The 14249-nt window shown below is 36.4% G+C and overlaps 2 protein-coding genes across 2 annotated transcripts; one reads left to right on the top strand and one right to left on the bottom strand.

The window, feature by feature from the left end:
* The first annotated feature begins 1526 nt into the window (after positions 1-1526).
* On the top strand, positions 1527-2467 carry LOC134280520 (uncharacterized). Its single transcript, XM_062762933.1, has 3 exons — positions 1527-1538; positions 1836-2342; positions 2447-2467. Exons 1-3 carry the CDS (start codon positions 1527-1529, stop codon positions 2465-2467), a joined length of 540 nt encoding a protein of 179 aa, XP_062618917.1.
* Positions 2468-3087: 620 nt separating this feature from the next.
* On the bottom strand, positions 3088-3636 carry LOC134280521 (uncharacterized). The gene has a single exon (XM_062762934.1). It carries the CDS (start codon positions 3634-3636, stop codon positions 3088-3090), a length of 549 nt encoding a protein of 182 aa, XP_062618918.1.
* Between the last annotated feature and the right edge of the window lie 10613 nt (positions 3637-14249).

The raw sequence follows: 14249 nt of genomic DNA on the forward strand, positions 1-14249 counted from the left end.
ATTTCAATTTCTTTTTCCGAAAATCGGGGTTTCTTCTTTTTCTCTTCCATCTTCAGACTTTCTGATTTAGTGACGTGCATTTTCATGAAATGACGTCACAATCGCAGAAGTAAGAATCGGAGATAAGTTACAATATACATGTAAGGTCATGTGGATCTATGCATGTTTATACTATTATGATATTTTGAAATTTAATTGTTTAACTGAGTCAAACTTGTACTAATAAAGAATACAATGACAAATTTTAATGTACCTACTAACGAGCTTCATGAATGCATTGAATAAGAAATATCTTGATTATGATAGTTAAAACTAATCTTTAGAAACCTTTATAATTTTTTTATATTAAAATATTTATATACTTGAAAAAATACTGTCTTATTCCATTTCTTTTCTTAGAAAGTTATTTATACTCATTTAATTTTTGATTCTATTCTGTTCTCACTTCACATTTTTTTTTATTTAGAGAATGCAAGACATTTGATTAAAAAAATAAACAAAACACGCTTATACTATTCAAATTTTAATGTGTTCATAACTCTATATTCTGTTCAGTGCAGGTGCCCGTTCAGCGTGTTTCACTTGCAGAAACTTTCCGTAAATTTCGCAAAGTTTACGGGAGCTTCGTGAATACGCCGTAAACCATCCGTAATCTTTCCGTAAACTTTCCGCAATCCTTCGGTAAACTCGCCGCGACTGCGGAAATTACGGAGGCTTTGTGAATAAGGTCCCTGAACAGCAATATTTAAAAGTTCTTCAATTTGTGTTTGATAAATTTCAAGACAAAAGTTAAACTTTATCTCATTTTTAGCTCACCTGAGCTGAAAGCTCAAGTGAGCTTTTCTGATCACATTTTGTCTGTAGTCCGTCTGTCCGTCCACCCTTCTGTAAACTTTTCACATTTTCGACTTCTTCTCAAGAACCCCTTGGCCAATTTTAACCAAACTTGCCACAAAGTATCCTTGGGTGAAGGGGATTCAAGTTTGTTCAAATGAAGGGCCAAGCCCTCTTCCAAGGGGAGATAATTATGATTTAATGAAAAATTAATGGAATCTTTTAAAAATCTTCTCCAGAACCATTGGGCCAGGAAAGATGAAACTCATGTGGCATTTGTAGGTAGTGTAGATCATGATGTATGCCAGTTTTTAACTTTATAGTCCTAGTGAAACAAAAGATATTAAAAATGTTCGAGTTTTTCTGGGACAACCCTCATATATAGGGAAAATCTTTTAAAATTCTTCTCCAGAACCATTGGGCCAGGAAAGATCAAACTCATGTGGAAGCATCCTCAGGTAGTGTAGATACAAGTTTGTTCAAATCATGACCCCCGGGGGTTAGGGTGTGGCCACAATGAGGAAAGTTTTGCATATATAATAAACGTAGAATATATAGGAAAAAATCTTCTCCAGAACAAAAAAGTTTTGTTTGGTCAAATTCACATGTAAGCATCTGCAAGTAATGAAGATTTAAATTTATTCAAATAATATCTGGGGGTGGGGTTGGAGGGGTGTTAGCCAGGGGTTGCAATGGGAGATCGAGTAAAATGTTGGAAAAGTCTTTTAAAAATCTTCTTTTCAAGTATGGCAAAATTATACAAGTATGCTTTATTGATATAGTGACATTCTCAAGTAATAGAATATTCAAATCCCCCTCCCCCAACAAGTAAGTTTTTCAATACTAAGCTGATTTGTGATTTTTAACTAGCTCATGTTCTCAGGTGAGCGATGTGGCCCATGGGCATCTTGTTTTTCAAATTCTATCGAAAAAGTGAAAAAAGGACATGTGATTATAAATGTTTAAATGAAAATATACCACAGATTTATTCTTATTTCAAGGGTAAAAGTGGATTATTTGCTGTACTTCCTCTGCCAATTCATGCCACCATCAAAGAGAAGAACAGAGCCTTAATTCCTCATACACTAACAAAGAAGCCAGCTCCACAAGCTTTCAATGTAATGTCGAGCTCGCACCCAAAGGAGGCTGTTGGTCCCCCCAAACCAGAAAAACATGACAGTGATAGTGAGGGGGAGGACCAACCTTCAAGTTTTTTTTCTCTGAGTTCCGAGGACAGTAAAAAACCCTTTGTGTCTGGATTTTTAATGAAGAAAATGTCCCTTCCTCCTCCAATTTCAGCTAATGATAATCAGAGTCAAAGCTTTATTTCTAGGACCACATGTCCTGCAGTTAATATGACATTAAACACTGGAGAACCTTCATTGTTCAGCGAGACTGCTGATTTCCAAAATGCTCCCATGATGTTCAAAGAATCTGCCCAAGATGGGTTTCATTCTCCTTTTTCTGGATCAACTTCTATAGACACTCCTACTACAAAACAGTTTGAGGTGAGTTCACTGAAAACTTTGTAACTTTATCAGTCAAATTGGACTATTGCTCTCTGATTAAGCCCATGTTTGCATCATGCATAGAAATATTTTCACTTTTTAAGGTGAAGGAGATTTTATATTAATCAAATGAAGGGCCAAGGGCAATAATAAAGTGGGGTCATTTAAAAACTTCTTTTCAAGAAGCACTAAACAGGTGAAAGAGAGAAGAAAATGCTAAATTATTTGAATCATGGCCTCCAGTGGTAGGATGGGGCCACAATAGAGGATAACAGTTTGACATTGATAAACTAAGAATGTAGGAAAAATTCTTTAAAAATCTTTTTAGCTCACCTGAGCTGAAGGCTCAAGTGAGCTTCTCTGATCACATTTTGTCCGTCCTCCATCTGTCTAGCTGTCCGTCCGTCCATCTGTCTGTCTGTAAATTTTTCACATTTTCGACTTCTCAAGAACCAATGGGCCAATTTTAACCAAACTTAATACAAAGCATCCTTGGGTGAAGGGGGATTGCGACATAGTAAGCTGTTTTATACAAGAAAAATATAACAACATGATAGCGACACAAGAAATACAAAGCAAGTTATAAACGATACATAAATTCGAAAGAGAGCATGAAAATTAATCTGTAATCAGGAAACAATAAGTTTAAAAATATTGAGAAATCAATTAAACACTATGTACACATTCACAATGGTGCCCGAGTCATCAGACTGTTGAACAGTGCTTTCAGAATCTCTCGCAAAAGTCAACTGGTGATGAGCATGGACTGTTGCGCGTGTTTAATGGCTGAGTCTGGGGTTTTGATATATCTCGTATATGAATCGGAGGTCCACCTTCCTAGTGATTTGATAAGGTGGTCTTCGATGGGGGCTTCTGCTGCAGGTGTAGCAGCACCAATTCGGAAAGAATGTCCAGTGATGTAGCTGTCACCGTGGTTTGAACGCTTCAGTAGATCCCTTAACATAGTCAAAAAATTACACCGACTAAGGGCACTTCTATTTTCCATGATGAAGAGGGGGAAGTGCATTTTGGGATCAAAAATGGCATTTCTTGTAGATAAGTAGTTCTTTAGTTGTTGAAATGGACATAATACAGAATTATTTTTAAACAACTTGATCCCTAATCCTTTTCGGAACATGTCATTCTTGGATTGTTTAAAGAAGAGAACGACGTGGTCATCGTAGAATCGTAGGTTGCTTACGCACAGATTAACGTGAGGGTCGAAGGCTGCTTTGCATGTAAATTCCGCACATCTGAGGAAACTGAAAAAAGCCACTATACACACTGTTGTCATTAACGTATCCATGTATTTTGAGTTCACACCTTTTTGAAGCACGCTGCATGTTTTGTAATACATTGTAAGTAATAGGTTGTGGGCTTGGATGGTAGGATTGACTTTGTCTTTTTATACCGCTAAGTAGCATGTGCAATCTAGGTAAATTGCCTGCCAAATCGGTAAAGGGGTTAGGTATACCGAGCAGAATGAGATGGTGTCGAATCCTGCAGAGGTAAAGCTTTATTGTTTGGTAAGACAGGTTCGTGGAATCGTAACAGGTGACAAATTCCATTAAAGTAGATTCTGACATACTTTGACACATGTTGTTCATACAGCTAAATTTTAAGAAGGCTTGATATCCGGAGTTATATGTAGCTTTAGTTGAAATGGATATGGAGTCTTCCATCAATGCTTCTATTCTGTGAGAGGTTTCCAAAGGACGTCCTGCAGGGATGGGCAGGGATGACGGTGTCTGTCTGCTTGAGGAGCTAGGCTTCTGAACTTGTGAAATCGAGATAAAGCATCTGCGATTACATTAGTTTTACCTGGAAGGAATTCAGAATAAATGCAGAAATTGTATTTAGGTGAACACCAGGTTGACTGTCTCATTAGTTTCATAATAGAAAGAACTTTAGATCACCCCTTTTGTATAATATTCACAGTAGCCAAGTTGTCACAATAAAAAAGTATTCTTTTGGTAGACCAACGATGTCCCCAGAGAATGGAAACTTCAATGATAGGGTACAGTTCACGGAGTACCATAGATATGTCCTTGTGTTGTTCACTTGGTAAATCATCTGGCCATTTGTCACTGAACCAGTGACCTTTGAAATATCCCCCGAATCCAAGGGTAGATGATGCATCTGTATACAAATGCATAATATTAGCTGGAGTTCTTGCGATATCATAGAAAAAAGCCATTCCACTGATCTAAGAACAATTTCCACATTCTGATGTCTTCTCTGCACTCTGAGGTCAGATGAATGTAATGGTGAAGCTCACGCACAGAAGATGCTAGGCTTAACAAATAAGAAACGAATGATCTTCCTGGTACGATTACGCGAGAAGCAAAGTTCAGATGTCCCAAAAGTTGCAACAATTCACGTTTTATACAGCTTTTCTTCACGCTAAAAGTTTCTAACATTTCTCGTATTCTAAGAACTTTGTCTGTAGGAAGTCGTGCTTGCATTTTAGAAGAATCGAAAATTATTTCAAGGTATTCCATAACAGTATCTAGGCTCATGGTCTTGTGTAGAGCAATTGGAATATTCAGCTTCTTAAAGATCATTGTCAGGAGGGCCATGGATCGATCCGCATCAAAATCTGGTCTTTCTATGGTTAGGAAGTCATCCAGCAAATGCAGTATAGATTCGATTTTGTAATTGTTTTGTGCTATCCAGCAAATTGCTTGGGAAAACTGATCAAAGATCTTTGGACTAGATCTACATCCAAAGGATAAACGAGTGCAGTGATAGTATAAATTTCTCCACTTCACACAATATAAATGGTACTGAGAAGGTAGTATGGGAATAAGTTTAAAGGCATCTGAAATATCAGTCTTGCACATCAGAGAGCCTTGACCATTTTGCACAATAATTTTGATGGCATCATCAATACTCACATAAGAAAGAGAGCATTGATTTTTATCAATGAGTTCATTTATACTTCGGTGAGTTTCATTGTTGTGAGGTGCAGAAAGATCCACGATTAGCCTTTTCTTTTTAGAATACTTATGTTTGTCAATTCCGAGAGGAGACACTCTGTAGTTTTCAAAAGGAGGTTCCTCATAAGGTCCTGAAAGAAAACCTTTTTCAATTTCCTTTGACAGAAACTCATCAACAATATCCATGTTCTGTAAAGCTGACCTCAAGTTTTTACATTCTCGTGTTTTCAAGTCTGTTTTCTGCACTTTAGTGTCAAACCCATTAGTAAAACCATCTAGAATGTAGGCAACAAAGTTAGGATTTTCATGATTCTCAAGTTCTAGTTTCAACTGTTGAATGTTAATTGTTGAGCATGGAGATCCTGGAACAGATAGTCATTTGGGATTGGTAGTAGAGGAAGATGTATTCTTAGATTTGGTGGATTTTGAATTGCAAGTGAGCGACGAATGATCCTTGTTCTTGCATTGGCTACAAATATGAAGGAAAGGGCAGTTGTTTCTTCCGCATTTCCTAGTAGAATTGAAATTGTTACAGATTTCCTGTCCATCATGTAACAGCCTCTTTCTGCCATGCTTATCTGTATTACTATTTGAGGATTGATGAGAAGTCGCTGATGAATTGTTCTGTGATTGAGGACAAAACCTGGTATCATGAGAAACTTCTGAGCAGATAGAGCAGGATCTGGATTCAGATGCTATGAGCTGAATGAGATCTCTGTCTCTCACAGACCAGTCAACTTTAATCTTGTGAACGGCCAAGGCATTGGCACTTCACAGAGAAAATAGCTTGTGGTACTCATAAAATCTTTCTCCGTAAACATTGTATATGTCGATGATATTGATACTTCATATTGAACAAGTTCTTCTCTGCGATTAGGGAATGCCTGGCACATGCATCGTTTATATTTTCCGAATGCAGTTAAAAACTCAGCAATAGTAAGGCACCTTTTAAGTCGGATACTGTAAATCACTTTTTATTCGCGAGAACTTTATTTCCGCGTAATTACGCGAGACGGTATGCTCGCGAAAATTTAATTCTCGCGTAGAATTCCTTAAGATTATATAGAGCGACGACCACAATTCGTGAAAATTTTGTCTCGCTTATAAAGAGTCAATGACTATCTCGCGAAAATAAAGTGTCGCGAAAATATAGTGATCTACAGTATCTTCCTTCTCTGGTTTCTCTTTTTCTGAGGTAGTAATTTCGTAATAAGGAATAAGCAATGTAGCAAGATTAACATCCTTACTGTCGATGATGTTTTTCCGAATGGAATTGGAAATCAATTCCATTTGGGGCAATTCCTCAGGGTTTATGCCGAATTTCCTCGTGCTCTGGGTGTTTTCATTTGCCGTTTGGTAGAACTGCTGTAAATTAAATGATGGCAAACTGTTAGCATTTGTGTCATTCGTTGTAATAAGGGTAGTTAAACTCCAAACCTCGTCTGGAGGCTTTGAACTGTGTGCACAAGCGACTCGATAACTGCTGGGGAACTTGAGGTAGCTGAGCTTTGGTGGCAGAGGATAGTTTTTTTTGCAATCAAAAAGTTTGACTGACGCCTTACTTAATATTGAGCTGCTTTTAAAATGTGCATTGAAAAATTTTAAATTTCCTCTACATGTAATAATAGTATGATGAAGTCCCTTGAAGAATTTGAAGCTTTTAGGAATAAAACATGTACAACTTACACAATGAGCCCTAAACTGATGGCTCAGGGACAATCTCAAAATTTCATGTAAATCAAGCCTAATTTCACTATTTCTCCGCAGCCGCAACTGCTTCCAGGCCCGTGCTCATGACCTAAGCTACCACACAAATTGCAGAACATTTGTACATACCACTGAACAGGAAGAGATAATGGCTCAACCACCTCGTTTTCAAGCTACAATTCATCCTATGAATCCACCCCGCTTTTCTGGTGAAATACCAGAAGAGTGATTTTTGAGCTTAGTTTTGTATTTCTAGTCCATATCTCATATACAGTAGTAGTGACACTAAAGTGTCATATTTCAATAAAATATACAAGGCCACCAATTCCCTCCAATGCACCCATACAATATTCTAGCTATAAAATTACCTATAATATGCATTCAAACGTCAGGTTTCTCTTTTTTTGGACGGTACTTAATCCCAAACTATCCTCTGCCACCTTTGGTTTCCGCCGGAAGTAGTTGAGCTTGGATAAGTCGTACTTGGAAAGGATGTTGTACTAGCTACGGATACAGCAGACAAACTTTGGAGATTCAAAGATTGTCTGGAAAAACTATTTGTGTGGTTAGAATTCTCCACAGAATTCAAATCGATGGCCCTGCTTTCATTTTGACTGTTTGAAGCGTCAATATTTTTTCTAAACACATTGTCCACGTACAATTTCAGCAACACAGAGATAGGAAAATTGGAAGAAGCGCTTATATTAGCCTCTAACAGTTTTCACGAAGAACAACAGCGGACCAATTTAAATAATTTGTCATGTCAAGAGAATCACAGAAGGTTCTTTGTCTTTCAGCACTTCTCCTGGTCGCCATTGTTGTTTTGAGATACATTGATTTTATTATCACAATTTCACTAATTAATGAAGTGTTTTTCCCAGAATAACATGGTCAAAAACACAATTTAAGTACACTGAAAATAAATACACAAACAAACAAATCGGATGATCGATGATTATGATGTAATCCTATGGATTAATGAAGACAATAATAGCTTGGTACTGACGCTGTCTGGGACCATGGAAAGATAAGAAGGCATGTGACTAGCTATTCTTGACCTATTGACCAATGACTGATGGACATGAAAATCAGCGTGCCCGTTGCATAATATTGGTAAATGTAAACAAAAGCAGAGGGGGGAAGGGCTTAGTTATGCAAATTGTATGAATTAAACTTTGATTAAAATTTTAATAAAATAATTTAAGCTACAACTTATGCGGAAGCATCCTTGGGTAGTGTAAATTTAAAATTGTAAAAGTCATGACCCCCAGGGGTAGGGCGGGCCTAAATAGGGAGTCCAAGTTTTACATAGATATATTTTTTTTAAAAAATCTTTAAAAATCTTCTTCTCAAGAACCACTGGGCCAGGAAAGTTGAAACTTATGTGGAAGCATCCTTGGTTAGTATAGATTTTAAATTGTTAAAATCATGACCCTCAGGGGTAGGGCGGGGCCGCAATAGGGAATCAAAGTTTTACATAGAAATATTTTGGAAAATTTATTAAGAATCTTCTTCTCAAAAACCACTGGGCCAGGAAAGCTGAAACTTATGTGGAAGCATCCTTAGGTAGTGTAGATTCTAAAGTATTAAAACCATGACAGGGGAGGGGAGTAGGGGGCCACAATAGGTATAACAAGAGGGGGAATCTGGTAAAGAATGCATCACCTAAGTTACTGAGGTGAGCAATGTGGCCCATGGGCCTCTTGTTTTCAAGAACCAGTTGGCCAGAAAAATTAAATCTTCAGAATGAATAAGCTTCATTAGTACTTGAAGATTACAAATTTGTTTTTATTATGCCCTGCCATGCATATGGCCAGGGCATATAGTGTTTGTCATGTCCGTCTTCCGTCCTTCTGTCCAACTTTGCATTTAGCTCAGTTTAAAGCTTAGTTTCAAAGAAACTATCCAAGATATTTTGTGGTCTCAAGGTCACTTCAAAGTTGACCTAAATTTACAATTAATAAAAATGTTCATATTTTGCGTACTATAAGGACTAGGATCATCAAATCTTGTAAGTTGATGCATCTTCACATCATGTTATTTCAAAAGTAGGTCATGGTGACCTACTTTTTAAATTTTGCGGGGATTTGTTTTGAAATTGATTTGAAGGCTTATTTTGGACACTTTAAAGCCTATCATCATCAAACTTTGTCAGTTGATGCATCTTGGGTCCTCGAACAATGTCAACTTAAAATTAGGTGACAATGACCTAATTTTTGAACTTAATGACATATTTTTAAAAACATTAAATCCCATTATTTCAGACATTGGGAGGTTTAGAATCATCAAATCTTGTACTTTGATGCCTCTTGGGTCATTAAAACATATTCATGAAAAAGTAGGTCACTGTGACCTACTTTTTGAATTTTGCCGACATTTGTTTTCAAATTGTTTAAAATGCATATTTTGATTACCTTCAGACCTACGATCATCAAACTTGGTCAGTAGATGCATCTTGGGTCTTTGAAAAATGTCGACCAAAATGTAGGTCACGATGACCTACTTTCGACATTTTATGGCTATATTTAAGTATCTTAGGTATTTATTGGCTTAGAATCATCAAACTTTGTGAGTCCATGCATATTTGGTTTTCAGAGAGTGACGACCAAAAAGTAGGTCATGGTGACCTACTTTTGACATTTTATGGCTTTATTTAAGTACCTCCGGTACTTATTGGCTTAGAATCATCAAACTTTGTGAGTTAATGCATCTTGGGTTTTCGGAGAGTAAAGACCAAAAATTAGGTCAAGGTGACCTACTTTTGACATTTTGTGGCTATTATTAAGTATCTGTGGTACTTATTTACCTAAAATCATCAAACTTTGTCAGTTGATGCATCTTGGGTTTTCGGAGATTGTCGACCAAAAAGTAGATCACAGTGACCTACTTTTGACATTTTATGGCTATATTTAAGTATCTCAGGCACTTATTGGCTAAGAATCATCAAACTTTGTCTCTTGGGTTTTCGGAGAATGTCGACCAAAAAGTAGGTCACGGTGACCTACTTTTGAATATCTCAGGTACGTATTAGCTTAGAATCATCAAACTTTGTCAGTTTAGGCACCTTGGGTTTTCGGTGAATGTCGACCAAAAAGTAGGTCACTGTGACCTTTTTTTGACATTTAATGGCTATATTTAATTATATCTAGTACTTATTGGCTCGGAATCATCAAACTTTGTCAGTTGAGGCATCTTATGGTTTCATTGAATGTCCAACAAGAAGTAGGTCACGATGACCTACTTTTGAATGTCTCAGGTACCTATTGGCTTAGAATCATTAAATTTTGTCAGTTTAGGCATTTTCGGTTTTTGAATAATGTCGACCAAAAAGTAGGTCACCGTGACCTACTTTTGACATTTGATGGCTATATTTAATTATCTCTAATACTAATTGGCTTAGAATCGTCAAACTTTGGCAGTTGATGCATCTTGGGTTTTCAGAGAATGATGACCAAAAAGTAGACCATGGTGACCTACTTTTGAATGTCTCAGGTACTTATTTAATTAGAATCATCAGTCTTTGTCAATTAATGTAACTTGAGTCCTCAGAAAATTTTAATCAAAAGATAGGTCACTGTGACCTACTTATGGTATTTTATAATTATATTTTAATATCTTCAGTCTTAGCTGGCTTAATACTATCAAACTTTGTAAGTTGATGCATTTTGGGTCTTATGATACTAATAGAGTTGGAGGCTTCTAATAGAAGTGATAGATTGTACAATTTATCAGAAGAGCAATTCAAGGCCCTTGGGCCTCTTGTTAAATAAGTGCTTTGCTCAGTTTTAAAGATACCAATTAAGATAGTGTTATCAAACTTCATATGCTGATACACACTGAAGAGAGCTATTCAACTGCATCAACATTTTTGACTGCAACCTTTCTTTTGACCTTGACCACATTTTTCTTAAATTAGTTTTTAGCTCAGTTTTTAAGAAACCATCTAAGATATATTTATCAAAATTCATTAGCTGATACATACTGATGAGAGCTATTCAACTGCATCAACATTTTGACCTTGACCTTTCCTTTGACCTTGACTTCACTGTCTTTAAATTAGTTTCAAACTTCATGTGCTGATACATACTCATGTAAGCAATTCAACCTCAACCTTTCCTCTGACCTTGTCCACATTTGTCTTAAATTAGAGTTTAGCTCAGTTTCTAAGAAACCATATAAGATATTTTTATCAAACTTCATTAGCTGGTACGTACTGATGAGAGCTATTCATCTGCATCAACATTTGACCTTGATCTTTCCTTTCACCTTGATCTAGACCTTTCATTTGACTTTGACCTCACTTTTATTGTGTTCAAGTCGGTTTTAAAGAAATCATTCAAGATATTTTAATCAAACTTCAGATGTTGATACAAATTGATGAGAGATATTCAACTGCATCAACATATTGATCTTGACCTTTCCTTTCACCTTGATCTCAGTTTTCCTGAATTAGTGTCAAACTTCACATCCTAGTACATACAGTGGTTCCACTTAATCGGATAGCGGTTAAACGAATATTTCGGCTATTTCAATATAATATCAGAGCACAAAACCATTTCTTATATATTTATTAATAATTTCTTCTGATAATCTGATGAGAAAATATCAGAATTTCGTTTTATCTGATACAAAAATTTGGACCATCGTAGTATTTTTTGATAATTGTGACCTTGTTCACACCTCTTACTTCCTTAGTGAAGCCCTTGTTTACACTGTCTGACACTTTGAGTACGATAATGAGGGGATTAGTTACGGCTGAACGCACACAATCACCTTACCTGTGTTAATAATTGGCACACTAGACTGATATGTTTTGATACAGTTATGATGATTAAACCCCTGTCACACCGGGGCTGCGTCCTGAAGGCGACTGCACGACGTCCTCAAAAAATGCAAAACGCCGATGTGATCGCAGTAGCGTCTCCTACAGCGCCATGACAACGCGGCGAGATCTTCACTGAACGCCGTAGGGTCGCGTAGGGTCTCCTAGAACGCCAGGGGACGGCGATCACTTTGGGCATGCACAAAGTACGCGCCGTGTGATCGCGGTCTGATAAAAACGCCATAGAAACGTAGTATGATCGCCGTAGCAGCGCAGTGAGATCTCCAACAACGTAGTGGGAGCTCCGTACGAACGCCGTGAAGACGCACACGATCGCGGCACAAACGCAGTGATAGTAGACTGCGCTTCCACGGAGACCTCACGGAGATGTCGCGGAGTCCTTGGAGATGTCACTGCGTTTCTATTGCATTTTTACGGCGCTTCTAATGATATTTATCGTCTTGTGATTTTTTCGACTGGGATTACACGGCGACAGCACGGAGTTGTCACTGCGATCATTGTGCTCCCATGGCGTTTCTACAGCGTCCGTTGGCGATCACAGTGTGTTTTCACGGCGTTGATAGAGCGTTGTCAGCCAGCTCACAAAACAAGAGCAATGGGATCATGTTTGATCAGCAATAATTCCAACGTATTTGTTGTACTAGGAGCATTTAAGTGAAAAAAAAATAATGGAAGAGAAAATTACACCACCAGAACTTGTTCTGTTGTTTCACTTAGATTTTGTAGAAAAAGTAAAAGTAAAATCGTGTCTTAAATATTTTCCCCTTTCAGAGTATATATTTGAATCGAAGATTGATTCACATTAGTGCAACAAAAACTATACCTCAGGTAATTTATGTTGTAAATGACAGACTAAGCAATAATCATCAATTCAACTCTTAATAAAACATTCCGGATAAATCCTAGATTTTCTCTTCCGTCACTGGCCGAGTTCGCGATGACTTAAAAAATAATTATCTTTTTATAGAAATATATATTCAGTTTCTTCCTTTTTATAAAAAATCAACTCCTGACTGAAGTCTTTATTTGTTCCAGTTCAGAGGGGCAGATAATATATTGAAACCCTATCTTGTTCTTTTCAGTAGATCTTTATTTATCAAACTGAAGTGTGACATAAATTTTTGGATAAAATATAGACAAAAATAAAGAGTTCATTATGCTTAAATGTGCACAGGGTACGGTCCTACGGTGCACGGTCAATAAACGAAGGCTTTATTAGAGAATGCAAGAGTATTGATTCGAAATGAAAGATTTAAATAGATAAGATTGGGTTAAGAATTATCCTTATTCGATTCCACAATTAATTTTGTCGTCTTCTTAAAAATTTCAAGGCATTTAGTTAATTTTTGGCAGTTTCCTTCCAGAGCATTTGAAATGGGAAAGTGGTAAACACAACATACAAAAAATATGACGTTTGATGAAGTTACGGTGCACCGGAAAGCAGTTTGAGTTTGATTTAGATGGTGTAATAATACCATAAGTGATTATAATTAATACGGAAGGAATTTTTTTTTTTTAAAATCAACAGATCCTTAGTATAGAATCGAAGTGGGAGTTATCATAGTGAAGTCTTTCTTGATCGAGTCCCCAGGTAGTTCAAACATATGGACAAACTGCTATAATTGTAATAGCAAAAGACACTGTCATTGTTGACCGTCAATATAATATTTTCTATTAGTTGAATAGTGATGGGAATATTGTCCGTAACTTACCAATAAATCATCAGAAGATTGCTTGTTTGTGTCAGATTGGTTCCTCAACTGTTTATGGATACTAAATTATGTGCATCAATGAAATTCCTTAATGTAAGTGGGACTTTTCCAACTTTATTTTTATCACAAAGATGAAATGTAACGCTGTTTTAGCCACTTTGACGTAATCACCCCTGCGAAATGATCAAGAATAATTCTTGAACTTTTAAGAAAAGTTCATGAATTATATTCTTGAATCAGCTCATGAATTGTTCATGAAGATCCCATGAAGTTAAAATTGGACACTCATGATTTCATGGATTTTATTCATGAAAACCAAGTTCAAGAATATTCAAGAATTATGTGTTGTTCATGAACAAACTTGGATTTTTTAAATACCTGCAAAATGATCAAGAATAATTCTTGAACTTTTAAGAAATGTTCATGAATTATATTCTTGAACTTTCAAGAAAAGTTCATGAATGATATTAATAAGTTCAATGCATTTTCATGAACTATTCATGAATAATTTATAAAAGTTATTTAGGAATGTTCATGAACTATTCATGAATGTTCTTGCTTCTTTGTAAACAAAAATGTAATAAGTTATGCAAAATGAAAAACTGTAAAAGAAAATATTTTAATAGCATCTTGAAAGATTTCAAAGAATTTTTGTTTTTCAATCATGGTAACAAAATCTTTGTTCAAGTAAACAACTCTGATAAGT

Source organism: Saccostrea cucullata, unplaced genomic scaffold (assembly GCF_032062105.1).
Source record: "Saccostrea cucullata isolate Sc308-1 unplaced genomic scaffold, CSIRO_AGI_Scuc_v1 ctg5817, whole genome shotgun sequence".
Lineage (NCBI taxonomy): Eukaryota > Metazoa > Mollusca > Bivalvia > Ostreida > Ostreidae > Saccostrea > Saccostrea cuccullata.